The following is a 19,399-nucleotide window of genomic DNA, read 5'->3' as shown; positions in this document are numbered from 1 at the left end:
CCCCCCCCCCCACATACACAGACAAACACACACACACACAAACTAAGGAAATGTGATGGCTGAAATAATTCACCTCCCTTCTTCTCCTCCTTCCTTTCTGATCTTTTCAACGTCTTTCAAGCGTCTTCTGCCTTCTTACCTTTTCTTTTCCTGTTGTTCTCTCTCTCTCTTTTGTCTCATCAAAGAAAGCTGACTCCTTCACCTTCCTCTGCCCTCACACACACACACACACATGCACGCACACACACGTGAAAACACGCATGGACACACGCACATGCACACATGCACACACGCGCACACACACACACACACACACACACACACAAACACACACACACACACAGAGTTAGGGAATTAGATTGAGTAAGATAAGGTTTGCTTCAGATAGAAAATGGTAATAATGTGAAAAAGGGTTGATAAAAATGTACGTTTTATTGGAAGAACATGGGTATTTGGAAGTTGGTGAGGTGTGAGTTTAAGTGTGTGTATGTTCATTCATTGTGTAAAATGTGCATGTCAGCCAGAGGGTGGAGGTAAAAGTAGAGTGTGCCTCTTTCTTTCACAGGAAACAGAGGTCCCCTGTTTGTTAACAGCTTAATAGGCCTGTCGATTGGTTGAACACCTTCACATGTACACACACACAGACACACACACACACACGGAAGTATATATGAAATCACACTCCAACAACTCCAACTAACCCCCTAGTGGTTTTCAAATGTTGAAAAGCAGGCCTTTGTTGTAAACCATTGAGGTGTGTGTGTGTGTGTGTGTGTGTGTGTGTGTGTGTCTGTTTGTCAGGCCTAATGAGGCACAATTCCGCTTGTTCCTGCTTGCACAACCTAGCCTGTCTGTCACCCTCGGGTTGGGCTAAAAGACTTATAAAGAAAGTAGAATTTGATTAAAGAAAAGAGTAAAGTTGTATACAATAGATAGATGGAGAGAGAAATAGAACTATACTATATACTTTTATTCATCCATTCATCAATCAATTTACAGTACATGTTATTATAAAGAATATTTGTTTGTTAAACACAAAGATCCCAGAAACGCAACGTTCACATCTTTTAAAGACAAAAGTAATATAAAATACAAAAATGCAAATGCTAATAACAAAATATATATGGAGAAGCCAAAATAGTTCTATTACCTTGGACACAGATTACAGAATAACAAAGCCATATAGTGTCCTGTACATTAAAACACAAATAGACTTAACTCAAAATAAAAACATTTTATGCAGATTACCAAGTTAAATTAAGAAGAATCTATGGACTTTTCACACAGGGCAATTGTTCATTGATGCTCAGATTCATGCCTTTATGAACCTTTTCTCCAGTGGCCCCCTGGGGTTTAACAGTTTCTGTAACTTGCTTGACAGACAGATGGTACAGTGGCCTATCTGGGGAAAAGTAGACAGGAGAGAATATGATATGTGTTTACAGTAGTGTGTAAAGACAGTAAGGTTTAAGTTTTTAGACTACAGAAGTAATTGTAATGACAACACAGACATTTGAAAGCACCATATTAGCACATCATGTATTACGTAACCCTGGGGTGGAAGACCACTGATAATCATCATGGGAACGTTCTCTTCACGTAAATGGGCCAATCACTTTAAAGCCTGGTGTTAAGATAAGGACTCTGAGCAGAAAAAGGAATGTGTGCCATCCAGTCTGTTAGTGTACAGTAAACCTCTCCTCTGGATGTCTCCTGAGATCAAGCTTACTGTAACTTGACTCCAACATGGACAGATGTGGCTGCGGGTCAATAACCTGCTGTCTAGATATGAAGAGGATGGAACAGAGAGAGAGAAGGATAAGGAGAATACTGAAAATGGAAGATGTGAAGGAGGATAAAGGAGGAAGAGAATTAAAAATGGTGTGAAAAGTGGTCTGTTGTAAAAAGTTAGATGATGCTCATAAAGACAAAAAGCAAACAGTAAATACTATCAAGTATGTTGTTAAAAGAAAAAAAAGTTTTACATTTTTGGGGAATACACTTACATTTATGTTTGTTTGCATCCTGAGAGTTAGATCTGAAGATCCATACCATTCTTATAATTGCACACTAAATTCTACAGCCACCAGCTGGCTAGCTTAGCTTAGCATAAAGACTGGAAGCAGGAAGAAAAGGTTTGCTCTGCATGTAACCCAATCTACCAACCAGCACAGTGGCAGCTGCTGGTATTTCAAAAAGGGGAAGCTCATTTTTGGCCTACATCATAAAAATTGTCCATTTATTTCTAATATTAATAATAATAATTTCTAATATCTGTCATTATCTTTCATCAAGAGGTATGGCCAGCAGTACATTTTCTTTGTCACAGCACTTCCAGTCAGCTAGTTAAGTTTGTCATTCCTGGAGAGCTGAAAAGTTACTTTTCCCATCTTTTGCACTAAATCAATCTTAGGTGTTTATCTTTCCTACTGTTTAATTGCATGTGCAGTTTACTGAACAAACAATCTAACAAAAGGATGTTAAACTCAAAGAAGGAAATGTGGGAATCAGGTTAAACTGAAACAAGGAAAGTGGTGTATAATTCTATGAAATGGATGATGATAATTGGCTAACAATTTTGCCAAGCAAATACCAAAAAATAGGTTACGGACTATTTCTTAGCTAAGCTGGCTGTAGCTTATCTATTATATTAGCTTATGTTTTATTTGAAATATATATATTTGACATCTATATGGTTCAGTTGTTGTTTCACCTAACTGATGTAAACATTTTAACTAAGCTAGCATAAAACGCATTGTATCAAACAAATGTCAAGCATGATACACAGCTACTCAGAGGTGTGAAATAAACATTATCAACTAAACTGAACTGAAAAACCTAATTGGAAAACCGTAATACTAGAATATACAATAAGCCATTAAGCTATGCAGGAAGATAACTGAAACACAGTGTTTCACACCCACTGCAATGCAGAAAATGTCTGTTACATTAAATCTATACTGTGTAAGTTAGCCAGTAACATATATATTGAGTTGTTCAAAGTTCCTGGTACTTATTATTTGTGTGCATTGACATAGCGGTTCATATGACCATTTAACCCTTAGCAGACACACATTGTAAGCAATTGTGTGTACAGCCAGGACACAAAGGCTGTCACAACAGGGTGTTGGAGGCAGAGCTGGGGACTCGACAGTGTTGTCACAGGCAGACGGGGTGAGAGGAACTATGTGAGGAATGTCCAGCACCAAACCAAAAGAAAGAGATAGTCCACATTTTGTCTGTCTGTCTTGGATTTACGGGTGTTTTTCTCTTGTGTTGTCATGTTAACTTGTTTTTACACTTTTATACTGGGCAGCAGCTAACTGAGGTCACATCAAAGGTATTTTTTGTGGGAATTTCTTGGTTTTTGTGTCCTGAAGTGAAATTGTACAAGCAAAAAAGATTATTTAAAGCCAAATCACACCAATATCTTTTAGACTATTTAGATGTGACCATTTTAGACTAATACATGTAAATAAAATCAGTTTTTACCAGAATTCTATCACATCCATCCATCTTCATCCGCTTATCCATTATTGGGTAGCAGGGGCAGCAGCTCCACCAGGGGACCCCAAACTTCCCCTTCCCGAGCCACATCCACCAGCTCCAACTGGAGCATCTCGAAGCGTTCCCAGGCCAGGTTGGAGATATAATCTCTCCACCTAGTCTCGGGTCTTCCCCGGGGCTCTCATCTATCCCTGGGGCTTTGCCACTGTGGAGTTGTTTCACTACCTCAGCAACTTCCACCAGGGTAATTGACAACAATCCCCCATCATCTTCCAGCTCTGCCTCTACCACGGAGGACGTGTCAGCCGGATTTAGGAGTTCCTTAAAGTGCTCCTTCCACCGCCCTATTACCTCCTCAGTTCCTCCAGAAGCACCTTGGTGCCGACTGAAAGGCCTTCTCCATGCTTTCCCCAAACTTCTCCCACACCTGCTGCCGCTCCGTCACGGCTTTTGGGCCCATCGGTGCCTTGCAACTGCCTTCAGAGTCCTCCGGGACAACACATCCCGGAAATACTCCTTCTATAGTCGGACGGCTTCCCTGACCACCGGTGTCCACCAGGGTGTTTGTGGGTTACCGCCCCTTGAGGCTCCTAAAACCCTAAGCTACACAGCCCACAGCTCTTTGCCGCAGCTACAGCAATGGAAACTTTGAACATTGTCCACTCAGGTTCAACGCCCCCAGGCTCCACAGGGCTGCCCGAAAAGCTCCGCCGGAGGTGTGAGTTGAAAGTCCGTCGGACAGGGGCCTCCTCCAGACGTTCCCAATTTACCCGCACCACCCGTTTGGGCTTACCAGGTCTGTCCAGAGTCTTCCTCCACCCCCTGACCCAACCTACCACCAGATGGTGATCAGCTGACAGCTCTGCCCCTCTCTTCACCCGAGTGTCCAAAATGTACTGCCTCAGATCAGATTAAACGATTATAAAATTGACCATTGACCTTTGGCCTAGGGTGCTCTGATACCACGTACACTTATGATTATCCCTATGTTCGGACATGGTGTTTGTTATGGACAATCCATGACTAGCACAGAAGTCCATCAACAGACAACCACTATGGTTTAGATCAGGGAGGCTGTTGCTCCCAATCGTGCCTCTCCAAGTATCTCCAAGTATCTCCATCATCGCCCACGTGTGCGTTGAAGTCCCCCAGCAGAACTATGGAGTCCCCTACTGGAGCCCCATACAAGAGTCCATTCAAGGTCTCCAAGAAGACCGAATACTCCAAACTCTTGTTTGGTGCATATGCACAAACAACAGTCAGAGCTTTCCCCCCACAACCCGCAGGCGTAGGGAGGCGACCCTCCAGTCCACCGGGATAAACCATGCATGGCCAGGCTAGGTGGCAAACCTAGCCACCAGGTGCTTGCTGACGCACCCTTGGCCTGGCTCCAGATGGGAGCCCCGGGCTACCTCCGGGCCGGGTCCCTCTATCCCTTCCTCGCTTATTAATAGGATCTTAAACTTCTATCACTGCTGGTGTAAACTGTTTTGAAGCAGCTGTCAAATCATGCACATAGGGGAAAAAAAAGATTCAAATTGATTGTTTTGTTTTTAAAGACTACACCTTTCAAATTGCTACTCATAGGTAAACTGAAACTGTGTTTTTGTGTGTATCTTTCAGTCCGACTGTGTGAACTACGTGAAGATTGTACACCACTATAACCGCACCCACCTGTATGCTTGTGGAACCGGAGCCTTCCACCCTACCTGTGCCTTTGTGGAGGTGGGACACAGGATGGAGGTGAGGAATACACAAAACAACATAAACTGCTGGACTGCAGTATTCCCTTCTTTATACGTCATGATCTACTACAGAGACACTGCTCAAACACTAGTTGTTTTGCCTGAATTAATTTTATAATTATACTTTATAAATCAATTACAAGTCATGGTGCAATTACACTGGGGATATTAAACTTTGATTCGTCTCACCTGCAAACAAACTCTAGACAAACACAGACACACTCACATGCGCTTGTACATGCACACACAAAGAGCATCAAAACACAAGATTTATGTGTCTTAAAGCAACACTAGAGAAATTTTTGAACTTGAACTTTTGAAAGAGAAATTAAAATCATGTTTCCAAAACGTTGCCGTCTTTCATCAACTCGTGACAGGGCACTTCTGCATTTGCTTTGCGGCTCTCTACTGGCTATAACCGCACTGTGCAAGTTTGCCAGATCAGGTAACGGATCTGTAGTTTGAATGAGAATGGACAACTCTGCTTCCAACCTGAAGGGAAAAGAGGGAAAAGTTTAGTGTTGCTTTAGGAGATGAATGTTGACATCTGATATCCAGCAGTTGCTCATGCTTGGAAAGCTTAGCATTGCAAATTTGACTCAAGCAAGCTGGAGTCTGATACAAACGCTGTAGAAAAGGTAAATTATGGCATCCATCATGCTTAGCCCAAGTTACCGGTTAAATTTTGTTTTGAGTCACTTGCATTGCGGAAACCTCCAACCTGAAATCTGAACCCAAAAATGACTGTAGGCTTTTGACAAAAGAAAACATAGTGTATGTTTGATCATTTTTTAAATCAATTTCTCCCTGTCCTCTTTCTCAATCAGGACCATGTGTTCAGGATTGACCCCTCTCAGGTGGAGGATGGGAAAGGAAAGAGTCCGTATGATCCTCGCCACAATGCTGCATCTGTACTCGTCGGTAACTAAACTTTCCAAATTAATATGAGCTGGTTATCCATTAAGGGTTTTAATCACACTGGTTTTAAATATGTTATTGTCATGCTATGTTCATTGTGATGCTATATACATTGTATGCTATATACATGGTGGATGGTATAGACCTAATCATCAGTGAAGGTCACATGTCCAATCAGGGATTTATTGATTAATTCTGTTTTCTAGGTGATGAACTATATGCAGGTGTGGCCACAGACTTAATGGGACGGGACTTCACCATCTTTAGAAGCCTGGGGAAACGCCCCTCCATCCGCACCGAACAGCATGACTCTCGCTGGCTCAATGGTCTGTTTATGTGTTTTTGTGTGTTTATTTGCCAGTTTAGGTATGAATGTGTTTGTAGTTTGGTTGACTTTATAACTAACTTAAATCTGGTTGTGTTGAGAACAAAAAAACTCACAACTTGTTTAAGACCTTGTTTCTGTCCACCAGAACCCAAATTTGTTGGTTCCTTTTGGGTCCCAGAAAGTGAAAACCAGGATGATGATAAGGTATTTTTCTTCTTCCGTGAAACGGCGGTTGAGGCTCAGGGGCTGGGAAAGTCCACCTACTCCCGCATTGGACAGCTCTGCAGGGTGAGAGATTTATTCATCATTTTAATGAAAGTGGATGTTAGAGCCATTGTGTATGTTAATAGTTTTTGGTATTTTATTTTTACTGCAAAAGTAAATTGTTTTATGACATAAAAAATGTGTAGTCCAATATATATTAGAATTCAGGTAATGTTGTAGAGTGTGCTTTGATGTTTGTTTTGCCCTATTAAAACTCACACTCCACTAGTCTGTCCTCCTCTTGGACAGTTTTGAGTTAGTTTTTCCAAGTGAAGTTACTATAGGTTAGGCTTTAACAGAGCAGGATGTGAAACTATAATTGTTCTGACAGCTGATTGTAGATGGCTGACTGTAGACTGCATTTCTGCCTATAGGAAAGTCAATTTCAGCACAAGGGTCAGTTTTTGGACATTCCAGCACTTTTTGTTTATCTTCTTTCACATCCATGGAACAAACCGTTTTCACTTGCCACAAGTCTCGGGATAGCTTTGCATGTTGAACTTGGACATGGTGGTCTACATGAGTCAGAATCCTTAACATTAAGCAAATAGCGGAATGGAAGGTTTTTAACATGTTGCCACTACAGTGGGTGTAGTAAAACCAGTCCCTATCAAGCAAACTCAGCCTGGATAGTTGACAGATTCAGCAATGCAACAAAATGAGATTCTGTCAAAAGAATTACATTTGGTAAAGTGGTGAAAAGAGGCTGGTGCCCAATGTTTAACACTGCTCTGACTCTCTGTAGCCAAACTTTTAAACGTTATATCTTGTCTTTTATTAAATCAGAATGACATGGGTGGACAGCGAAGTCTGGTGAATAAGTGGACGACATTTCTCAAGACACGTCTCATCTGCTCAGTGCCAGGAGCCGACGGCAGCGACACATACTTTGACGAGCTGCGTAAGTTCACTCTGCAGACAGAGATTCTGTACTTTATCAATTATATCAATTATGACTAACATCACATGAAGAAGTATGATGTGATAGTTATTGGGGTTTGAAGTGAAGGCCCTGCATGACATTCAAGTAAAAGTCAATCAACTTCAATGATAATGGCTCAACTAGTCTAGTATTCTTTATGTCCCCCATTTTTGACGTTATTCATCCAACACATGTGCAATATAATACCATTTCTCAGAGGTTAGAAAAATCTAAACAAAGAGTTAAAATTTAAGCTAATTTTCCAAACATGCTTTAACCGTTGAAAGCACACTCTGTAAGTGCAAAAGGAAAGAAAGTCAAGAAACGCATAATAAGTTATCCAGGATTTCTGACCTCAATTGTAGATTACCGCTTAGCCCCACATTCCTCTAGATTTGACAAATGCATGAGTGAGTAATAGATTCTGGCATGATTGGTTTGGAAGCCAGTGTTGTTGTTATGGGTTCATAGTAAGTTGCAGGCTTGTCTCTGTGAGTCTTCGCATGACAAAAGGCAATGTTTTCATTAGACAGAATCAGGAAGGGGGAGGGGGAGCATGGATTGTGGGCAGAGGAAATATTTTTATAATAAAGACATAACTTCACTGTAAACTCATTTGTATCGTTCCACAAACTTATGGTTCCAGTTCACCAGAGTATTTTACTCACACTGTAAATATTCACAACCAAGAGATAAAACCTGACCTTTATGTATTCAGTTCAGTAAAATATGTCTTCATACTGGCCCTTTGCTAAACCTCTCGTCAAGTTATTGTCTAATCATAGCTTAGCAACCGTAATAGTCGGGGCAGAGCTGTCAATCTCAAAAGTGTCCACATGCTCAGTAACATGATAATAATAATAATAATAATAATAATAATAATAATAATAATAATAATAATAATAATAATACTCTAAAGATGATAGTGTATTGTTTTAGCATTTTAGCTTCCAATTTAAGCATGTCAGAAAAACTAGCTTAAGATAATCAAGCATTCTGACTACTACTGTTTATCAGAGTGCAGGCTGATGGTAGTAACTCTTCCGCGAGCCAGCTGAAATTAAAAACTCTGCATGGAGTTGACGTTTTAGTAGCTTAATAGATGACTAGCTACTCCTGATGAAAACTGCCTGTTGCCATTTCAGACTACGTTTACACTTGGGTGGCTATCTTCATAAAAAGACATTTCAACCTCTCCGGTTTCAAAAATAACACTGTGCACACCTGTCAGTTTTCAGAAAAACATAATTTACATGTAACTGTGTATTTATGACGTCACTGCCGTCAAGAGCATGCCAAACCTGTAGATGGCAGTGTAACGCGAAGCACAAGCCCACGTTAGCCAATCAGAGTCCCGAAAATAGCAAGAAATCCCTTCCTCTCTCTTCTCTTCCTCACTTCCTCGGCTGCTTAAACCTCCGTTTGTCTCAGTATGAATGCAAACGTGCAAACAAAGATTTCAAAAATCTCTGGACAGAGTTTTTGAGAAAGACTCGTTTTCAGAGGCAAATTCTCCGTTTGCGTATGAACAAAGGCTTCAACTAGACCTGGGAAGTTGATCTTGTTTACCTCAGTTTGAAACCAATCCCTTTAATTATTTTTATGACGAATTTCGTGGATTGATGGCCTTAGTACACGAACGGTCAACTGCACAAAATATACTCTTTATTTTAACAAGTAAAACTATGACAATCAGACCAAAAGAAAGCCCATTTAACTGCAGCAGTTTCAGCTTTGTTTCTGATTGATCTCTCTGACCAAATCTCTGGGCCATAATATGATCTGTCTTGATGCTTATCTCATGACGCAGTGAAAGGTGAACTATTAGGTGAAAGAATTTTCCAAATCCTAACCCTACCTTAGGCTAAATTTGTCAATCACATTGCCTCAAATGAACAATGAGTCTCTTATCTTGACCAAGAGATTTCTGACCATACCTGAGGCCACATCTTTAGAAAGGACCTCCCTGTAGAAATAATTGTGTTGATCTGAACCTGTTGAAAATGTTCTACTGAAATACCTGCGCCACATTACTTTTTAATATTATTGAAAACAGCAGATAGAATGTTTTAATCAGACTAAATCTTTTTAAATGTTTGCAAATCACTGCTCAAAGCTGTAGTGGATTGTGTTTTGAGTGATGACTGAGTAATTAGTGAAACATCTGTTTAAAGTATACATGGCCATAGGGCTTTGTTTATCTTTCTCTCAGCCTTTGACCTCCCAACACCTGAACTGTGTGTGTGTGTGTGTGTGTGTGTGTGTGTGTGTGTGTGTGTGTGTGTGTGTCCTCAGGCGACGTGTTCCTGCTGCAGACAAGGGACAGAAAGAACCCTCTGGTCTACACTGTCTTCTCTACTTCCAGGTCAGCGTCCATTCTTATTGTGTGTGTGTGTGTGTGTGTGTGTGTGTGCATGTGCATCAAACAGAAAGAGAAAGGAGAGGACAAGTGGGTATGTGTGTGTTTTGATGTCTCTAACCCCATTCCCCCTGTCCTCCAGCAGCAGTGTATTTAAAGGCTCGGCTGTGTGTCTCTACTCCATGAATGACATCCGGAGGGCCTTCCTGGGGCCCTTCGCTCACAAAGAGGGGCCCAACTACCAGTGGGTCCCCTTCCAGGGAAAGGTCCCCTATCCACGCCCAGGAATGGTATGTCAATAACTGTCAAGACCCATCCCTAAAGTAGCATCAAGAGTTTCTAACATCGGTATAAAGTACTATAGTTAATATGAGAACTGTACGTATTGTACAATTCAGATTTTCTTTACTGGGTATTTCCATTTTATGCTTCTACATTTCACAAACAAATGTTGAACTTATAACTCATATACATGCTACAATTATAGTACACTACATTTATATGACAGCTATAGTTATATTAAAGTCAATTACATTCTGAATGGAGCCATTCTGCATATTAAGTTATTTTAGTGAACATTCCTTTTCACTTAAGTAAACTCTTGAACGCATTACTGTCACATAAATCAAATTATTAATGCAAGAACTTTATTTGTATTGGTATATTACAAGTACTAGTGTTAATAGTATATACTGTACTTACTGCATATGTAGGTTTTCAGTAACAGATTTGAATACCTTTGCTGCCTGGTTTCTAATATTTCCATTTGGGGCACTGAACTGTAAAAATACATAGTCTTATCAATATGAATACATGCAATATTCTTGTGATATACAGTAAGTCTGTAAGGCACTTCATGGACTTGCAGTATTAGACCTCATTTCATCCGAAAGCTCTCCATAGTCCTCCCAATCAATATGTGCTTATTAGGGCTCTTACATTCTGCTAAGCACACAAGCGTAGCGTCAGCAGGATTTGTCATGCAGAACAATCCCTATTGTATGACTGCAGAATAGTAATTGTATTTGGCCTACAGTAAACTCTCTCTCACGCCATCATCACCTAACTGGGTAGTTAAATTAGCGGAACGAATCAAATTGAAAGAAGCCGATCACGCTTACAAGATAATTATTAAAACTGTGTAGAAAGCAGATTCAGAGTTTTAAGTGCATAAACCAGATCAAAAGTTTTTTCACTTCATGGGCCAACTACTGTATATCTTATGTACACACACACACACAATTAAAAAGTGTTAAAACTACCTAATGCTACAGCATATTGTAATAATATTATGTATTGTAATTAACTCAGTATGGCCCACTGGGCCATGACTTTGTCAAGTCAGACATTTTATATCAGTTTATATGCAGAGCAAACACGAAACACATTTGATCATCAGAAAAGGTGTTCATCATTGTGGAACATTTGAGTCTCTGAGTACACTCAATCAATTCTGTTCTGCAGAGCTTTAACAAATCCCTCACAGTAGAAGTGGATTGCCTGGATTATTAAAGTATTATAAATTGCTGGGTAGTGGACCTTTGGCTAGAGTAAAACCTTTTATAAATACAAAACGCGCATATTCATACAATGCCAGGACAACGTTTTCCATTGAAATGGTTTTGGTTTTGATGATTTTTGTTTAGTATTTACAGTCTGTTTTATCCGATTTACTTGAATTTTGCATCCCCATTGAAGTCTAGTAAATTGTATACCACAATGGAACCAAAACTGCAAAATAACTGCAGAATACACTTTTGAAAATATGTATTTATACATATACAGGGCAGGATTGTGGCCCAATGGTTAGCACCGCGGCCTCCCAGCAAGAAGGTTCTCTTTCCCCCACCATCAAAAAACATGTACTACGTTCTCCAGTCAGTGCCTTCTCAGATCTGGAGTTGGTCCCTGGGTGCTGTAAATGGCTGCCCACTGCCCCCTTGAGGGATGTGATAAATGCAGAGAGATGAATTTCGCTACATGTACTTTATGTGACAATAAAGTACCTTTTATACAGTATATATTTTACTTTTTATTTAAATGTAAGCAACAGATATTTCGCAACACATATTTTGTGTTGTGTCTTATTTGTGTTTGTCTGCACGTTTGTATAAACAAGGACCTTCTGCTGAAACATGAATAATACATTTCTTTATTTCCTTCCATTAGTGTCCCAGCAAGACATTCGGCAGTTTTGAGTCCACGAAGGGTTTCCCAGATGACGTAATCCAGTTTGCGCGTCACCATCCTCTGATGTATAACCCTGTCTACCCTATGAGCCGACGACCCGTCTTTGTCAGAACTAATGTGGACTACAGCTTCACACAGATTGCTGTGGACAGAGTCAGCGCTGCAGATGGACAGTATGATGTTATGTTTATTGGCACAGGTGGAAGACTATTCAATTCTAACTCTTAACTTTATATTCAAACATGAAAATAATGAATTGATGCTTGACTTAATTGGTCTATGTGTCTTAATTCAGACAAAGGGACAGTACTGAAGGTGATCAATGTCCCCAAGGAGAGCTGGAACAACATGGAGGAGCTTCTACTGGAAGAGCTGGAGGTCTTTAAAGTAAGAAAACTTCAATCAAGCTCATTTCTTGTAGAAATACTGTAGCATAAATGTAATGAATGTGTATTGAGTGACAATACATGACAATTCATGCATCTTCAAATGTCTTTAATAATGAAAATATTTTTAATACTGCTCTTCAGGATGCCTCATCTATCATTGACATGCAGATCTCCTCAAAACGGGTATGTTTGTTTTACACTTAGTTCAGTTTAGTTTAGAATTTTTTAGGCAATTTGTCAGTTTCACAACATTCAATGCATATGTAATGAACAATAAATAAACCAAAAACAAACAAAGTTCTTTTTTTTTTTTTTTAAAGAAACAAACAAGACCAAAAAACTGTAGGTTGAAACCCGACCTTATTACATCTACCGTTTTAACATAAATTATTTTCAGCCCTAAAAATCCCAAATATTTTATGTACCATCTGGTATTCACAATCCTGTTCAATATTTGTTAATTGGCTGATGTTTAAATACTTAAAGTACAAGTACAAACTGATTGTTTTTAAGTCCTAAAACGTGTCCCTCCACTCTGTGTCCTCACAGCAACAGCTGTATCTGGGCTCAGATACAGGCATCGCCCAGGTTCCACTTCACCGCTGCAGTGTGTATGGGAAGGCCTGTGCTGAGTGCTGCCTGGCCAGAGACCCCTACTGTGCCTGGGATGGAACATCCTGTACTCGCTACCTGCCAAACACCAAGAGGTCTGTGACACAAACACCATTGAAACACATGAATTACGCTGAGCAGAAAACACAATGAAAACAACTATATTTGCAAGAATAGTCAATACTTAAATAATTCAAAATCCTATAGTAAATTCTAATAAATTAATTTTACAGACGTTTCCGTCGCCAGGATGTGAGGAATGGAGACCCCAATACCCTATGCTCTGGAGGTATTATTCAAAAACGGTTGTTTTGTCTGGTTGTTAAAATGAAAACATGAAAGCTCTGGTAGCTGTGATCAGTTTTTAGGCTGACTGCTGCAGAAGTGTATTCACTAAATAAGAACAAAGATTTACTTGGACGGCTCTGAATCACTGAGACTCTTGGCATCTGACATCTCACTGTCCCTGTACCAAAAAAAAAATCACTAACTCTTCCACCCGGCCTTCACGCCTGGTGACCTCGGTCATCCCAGACCACAATACCACCATTCTACCACTGCCTGTCCTTCTCCCACATACGTAACTGAATAAGGTTAATCACTCAAACGTTTGGAGCTCCTGAGTAATACGATTACATCATGTGGCATGCAAGCCGGGTTGTGTAAAACTAATTAAGGTCAGAGTTTTTGTCTCTGATGTGGTGGCATTGGCCCTAAGTGCTGATCAGTGGTCAGTTTATTATTTCCCCAATAATTTGTAGAGGGCTGTTGGCTAGAAACAAAATTGATCTCATATTGATTATTCTGACACAACCATGGTATTGATGTTGGATATATTGGAGAAACTGGAGATATATCAGCACATGTACTGTTAGGATTTAGGGCATTGATACTAATCCTTTGTCATTAATAAACCTCATCCCTCATTTTGGCAACATGCATGACTAAGCACTCCCAGGACCACAATAATCTTTGTTTGGTGTCACACAACAAATATAAAGTAAACGCTGTCATTACAGGTGATGGTAGTGAACTTTCCATCAACAGCCAACAGAGGCTTTCATTAATCAGTGTTGACTTAGACTCTTTTGTAATAAATCCTACATTGCTTTAAGAACCTATCTAAATTACATATTTTTCTTGTGATGCCAATGTATGAATACATTTACTCAAGACTGAAAAAGGCCCAGTAACTATTTTTTTTTTTTATAATTGTGTCTTCATAGATCAAGTAAACTGTTTTGAATCAAGTGTTTGTTTACTGTTAGCATTAGCATTACCAGATAAATGTTTCTGTCACATACCAGCTTGTCCTCTTGCCCTCTCCTTTTTTTGGTTTTGCCTTTTCCCTTCTTGCCTGGCACTGGATTGTCAGTAGCATTGTCCAGCAGACCCCATAATGTCCTTGTCTCTGCTGCCCCCTGCAGACCACCATAAGCATCGTGTTGCAGAGAAGAAATTGTATGGCGTTGAGGGAAGCAGTACTTTCTTGGAGTGTATCCCCAAATCCCTTCAGGCCAGAGTCACATGGACCTTCCAGAAACATCCACAAAACCCACGAGAAGAGGTAAGAGGGATGGTAGAGAGATGGTAGACTTTGTCCAATGTCACAAAAAGGTTTTAAAAGAGTGGATACATCAGGAAGTCAGAAAGCCATTCTTCCACAACATGCAATTAGTATTAACAATTATTATGATAATGTTAAAAATCCAGATTTAATAATTGTTCCCCCATTACATTGTCTTTAAGCACGGTCCCTTAATGTACTGAAAAGCTCTGTAAAGATGTTGCGCCATATCATTGGATTAAAATTCGTCCTCCATTTTTTGATTGACCAAGTTGATAAATTGTGGGCTTTTTTTATACTTGTGCATTCGTTGTATGTGCAGTGCTGTTTAGAGCCACTATTAGATCTACAACTTAATTTCTGGTCATGTAGCTCTTCCATTAATCAGTGTCAGAATCATCTTTACACGTACATGGAGCTTTCCTCAATGACATTAGTGCTATGACACAAAATGGCAACCGTGCTAGTTTACCTCTAACATTTTAGTGAAATTTATTTTGGTTTTCCAGGTGCATCTAGATGACCGCATACTCCAGACAGATAGAGGCCTTCTGATTCGCAGAGTCTTGAAGAGAGATATCGGCATCTACCAGTGCCATGCCATGGAACACGGCTTTACCCAAACCTTACTAGGCATCACCTTGGAAGTTGTACCTTCAACATCCTCTTCAGTCTCCAATCTACCCTCCGACGCCCCTGTCCGATTAGACCCCCGCAGTGGAGGTGGACCCCCAATGACAAATCAAAAGCTTTGGTACCGGGACTTCATGCAGCTTGTGGACCACCCTAACCTGAGCACCGTCGACCAGATTTGTGAGCAAGTTTGGGCACGAAAGAATGCCGGCAGTGACCAAGGGGATAAGACCTTCCCTGCTCCGGGGAAGGACGTCCCGTCTCTGGGCCCTGCAGTTCGCCCAGCTAACAAGAAGTGGAAGCATCTTCAGGAGATAAGGAAGGGGAGAAACCGCCGGACCCATGACGGGAAACCAAACCCTAGGGTGCCTCGCAGTGCAGGGGAGTAACAACGTAAGCAAAGAAATGGAGGGGTAAAAGAATGACTGGTACAAGGAGAAAGAAGGGGAATGATGGGAGAATGAGAGACCAAGAACTCCTGGAGGTGTTCACACATACAGATGCACCCACACACACACACACACACACACACACACACACACACACACACACACACACATACACACATACACATACACACACACACACACACAAACACAAACAGCACCTCCTCTATTGTGTATATTTATCTATGGATGCCCCCACTATATGGTACCCCAATCCCTGAGTCCTCGTCCCACTGGCCAGCCCCTGCATGTGCTGCCTTACTGTCCAAATTGATTCTGCACGATCCCTCTACACTGTTCCACTAGCATAGTCAAGTGTACAAGCAGGCAAAGTATGTGGGAGTGAACCCACCTTTGATCTCTGTGGGTGATAAACTTATATCAACTGTCATTCCCTTTGTCATTGACTGCATATGGAAGATGGGTTTACCGCACAGGATTACCACATCTTTATTGGGTAATTAATGTTTGCCTACTACGTGCCAGCTACACATCTTATATGTGGATAGTGGCTCACAGTATTAACACCTACTTTCTGGACTACACCACTCAGAACAAAAACAGCCCAACATTTTTGGATGACCTTTCTTCACAGCTTTTCTTACCTGAACATTTCATAACGATGTAGAAAAATAGTGGACTTAAGAGCTGTGCATAATGAGAGGGAATGGAGAAACTGGAATATACTGGAAAGTAATGGTCACCTACCTGTGTCATAACATGCTCAATGCATCCTTCTGCTCAGATTCATTTCAACCTTACAACCCAAGTCTTGTGTAGCACTTTTTTTTGTCTCTAACTGGAAACACATTTAACTCTTAATGTGCAATTGCACAAGCATGCAGACAAATAAACACATTGATAAAACATTTTTCCTACAGAAACAGATGCATTGATCAACTTCCGGTGGTGATCTTGTTGCACATATGTCCACTAACCTTACTTTTCACATGGTTGTGTGTTGTTATTATTACGTAATGCAGTCACAGACGAGGTAGAGATTGCCAACAGAGTGGGGCAGCCTGTGGAGCAGAACCGCATGTTGCAAAACTGGTTATGTTATATAGTAGTTTTTGTGGTTAGTGGTTTTTGTAGGCACATTGAGAAATGTTGCAGCAAATAAATCACACAATACATATGTAGCGCTACGGTTAGAGAGCAATCGTATCTTGCAAGGTATGATTATAATGCTGTACTGGTCCAAACCACTAGAAAATAAGGGGTTGGAAAAACTACTGGCATTCCATGATGTGAGAGATAATGATGAGATGTTTACAGTACACATACATAGAAGTCAATCTCCAAAAGCAAATAAAAGTCCAAATAAGACTAGGATTACAGTTAAACAATGGTAGTTATGTTAGATCTTTAACAGAAACAAAAACACAATGAGCATCGGAACTGCACATAGAAGCATTTTGACATGGTCCAAAACCTCACATTAAATTAGCTATTTATTGGGTGTTTAATGTTTTATGCATTAACATTAAGGAGAATTAATGAACATGGTGGTTTGGGTGGGAAGCATTAGTGCGATGAGGATGAAGAGGGAAGTGGACCCTAGTATGACAACCCATGTTTCTGGGCTACAGTACAGTATATATATATTAGCATGATATTTATGAGTGAAACTATGATTTTGTTTTTGTATTCTAAGCAGTAATTTTACTCCTTGCTCTTTTACACTGTTCTTGCATATGTTGTTTGTGATAAATAGATATATGCAAAAAATATGAGATGAGTGAGTTGCCGACTCCTCAGTCAGCACGGCACAATGCAGAGAAAGCTGTTTTGTGCTACCCACAATGCATTTCACTATTTGCAAAAAAACAAGTACCATCTGACTTCATACACTGTTGGAATCACTTCTCCACGTGGTGTTACAGTCATTAACATTATTGACTTTTGCTGCTTAATGATGTCATCTCCTCCTAATGGACCATTAGTACAATAAGGTCTTCCTTCTCTGTGTCTTTAGTCCAATATATCTCTGTGTATTATCTGTACAGAAACCTTGTTTGTTGATTGTCTGTGTTAACATGGTGTGTGTGTAGCCTGCCCCCTTAGTGTCCATTGTGTGTAAAGGCTTGGATGTGAAGCCTACCAGTGGTATCATACTTTATTATAGCATAGTCTATCCACTTGAAAGACAGCAACTGGCCATGTAAGAGGAAATCTGAATATGATTTTGATGATGAATTTAGGATCCAATATGTGTTGTGTGTTGCTGCCACAGATTTTGCAGAAATATCCTGTTTTTAAAGAGTTTCAGTGTACTGAAATTGGCTACACTTGGCTTTTGGTGTGTTTAATTCCCACAGGCCCTGATGAAAGCAGGCAGCACAAACTAGGTCTGTGAGTGGTTTTAGATGTATGGAATCCTTGTCCTTATTTATATACCTTCTTTATAGAAATGTAAGTAACTCTCAAAACTGACTGACTCCTGTAAAAGGGACACTCTGCATTTTGACACCACATCCAGGATTTACTCCAAAGAAATTACATGGAAAAATATTTCTAAAATGAGTTTTAAATGTAGATGCTGTCTGTCTGCATTTAAACAACATAACTAATTGAGTTTAGACTACTAATTCACTAAATGGAGATTATTAGTTGTGTACTTTTTTTTCTTTGAGAGATTATTTACATTGGTAGTTCATTTGCTTGAGTCTCTCTTAAGCCAGCTGTTTTGTACTCTTTTGAAACTGCATGACCAATGTTAGTGGCTAAAGCGTTTGACAATGGTGCGATGGCGAGACAGACAGAGAGAGAGAAAGAAAGCACAATGTTGAATATTCTTATTATTCCTATGTATTTATGTGCAAAGATAAGCTGATATGTTGTGGTGGATTTTTCTTTTTCTTAAAAATGTAGATTTACATCTGTATTGTTCATGTTCTGCTGAAAAGGACTCATCCTCAACATTTTTGTGGACATTACAGCCAGTGGTAAACAAAAAAAAATCCTCCTGAACAGTGTCCAATTACAGTCTTTGTTGTTCACACAGCCCTCCAATCAACACTCCTGTTGTATCCCATGCCATGTGACGCACCCATGTATGAAATCTAACAAGGAGAGGCTTGTGTGTGTGTGTGTTTGTGTGTGTGTGTGTGTGTGCGTGTGTGTGCGTGTGTGTGTGCGCGTGCGTGTGCGCCGTGAAAGCATGCATGCATGCGTGCGTGTGATTGTGTGTGAGAGTTTTGGGGGAAAGCAGAGCTCTGTATATAATGGAAAAGGAACAGTCGTGTGTGTAGAGAGGTCTGTTGGTGAAAGGTCGAAGGCCAAAGTTAACCTTGTGCACTGTAATACTCCCAGAGGTCTTTGTGAATTGTCATGTCAGGTTGTTTTTGATTAACACAATAAAAATATGCAGTTACTTAAAAATCTAAATTCCTGATCTTTTTTCTGGAATATGAGGGTGAGAGGGGAATAATTAATAACCGCTTTACTGAATTACTAAAACCTGAATGATGATTATAATAATAACAATAACAACACAAATGATAATATAACTGTGGA

General features: G+C 40.1%; 1 protein-coding gene across 3 annotated transcripts in view; it reads left to right on the top strand.

Annotated features, from left to right (window-relative positions):
• Nucleotides 1-19,399, top strand: part of sema3b (sema domain, immunoglobulin domain (Ig), short basic domain, secreted, (semaphorin) 3B) — an 86,239-nt gene that overhangs the window by 53,606 nt on the left and 13,234 nt on the right. For 2 of the 3 annotated variants that reach the window (XM_034876911.1, XM_034876909.1), the window contains exons 5-19: nucleotides 5,131-5,250; nucleotides 6,080-6,173; nucleotides 6,377-6,496; nucleotides 6,644-6,786; nucleotides 7,549-7,663; nucleotides 9,980-10,049; nucleotides 10,189-10,333; nucleotides 12,213-12,432; nucleotides 12,529-12,620; nucleotides 12,764-12,805; nucleotides 13,172-13,329; nucleotides 13,468-13,523; nucleotides 14,662-14,801; nucleotides 15,311-15,984; nucleotides 16,039-18,853. In XM_034876911.1, coding sequence (XP_034732802.1) covers nucleotides 5,131-5,250; nucleotides 6,080-6,173; nucleotides 6,377-6,496; nucleotides 6,644-6,786; nucleotides 7,549-7,663; nucleotides 9,980-10,049; nucleotides 10,189-10,333; nucleotides 12,213-12,432; nucleotides 12,529-12,620; nucleotides 12,764-12,805; nucleotides 13,172-13,329; nucleotides 13,468-13,523; nucleotides 14,662-14,801; nucleotides 15,311-15,823 — 2,028 coding nt within the window. In that variant the 3' untranslated portion in view covers nucleotides 15,824-15,984; nucleotides 16,039-18,853. Of the gene's footprint in view, nucleotides 1-5,130; nucleotides 5,251-6,079; nucleotides 6,174-6,376; nucleotides 6,497-6,643; nucleotides 6,787-7,548; nucleotides 7,664-9,979; nucleotides 10,050-10,188; nucleotides 10,334-12,212; nucleotides 12,433-12,528; nucleotides 12,621-12,763; nucleotides 12,806-13,171; nucleotides 13,330-13,467; nucleotides 13,524-14,661; nucleotides 14,802-15,310; nucleotides 15,985-16,038; nucleotides 18,854-19,399 lie in introns of those variants that run through there. The other variant, XM_034876912.1, reaches the window with a different exon arrangement.

The sequence above is a fragment of the Etheostoma cragini genome, chromosome 7 (assembly GCF_013103735.1).
Source record: "Etheostoma cragini isolate CJK2018 chromosome 7, CSU_Ecrag_1.0, whole genome shotgun sequence".
Lineage (NCBI taxonomy): Eukaryota > Metazoa > Chordata > Actinopteri > Perciformes > Percidae > Etheostoma > Etheostoma cragini.
The sequence above is the reverse complement of the archived record's forward strand: the minus strand, read 5'-3'. Positions and strand labels throughout refer to the sequence as shown.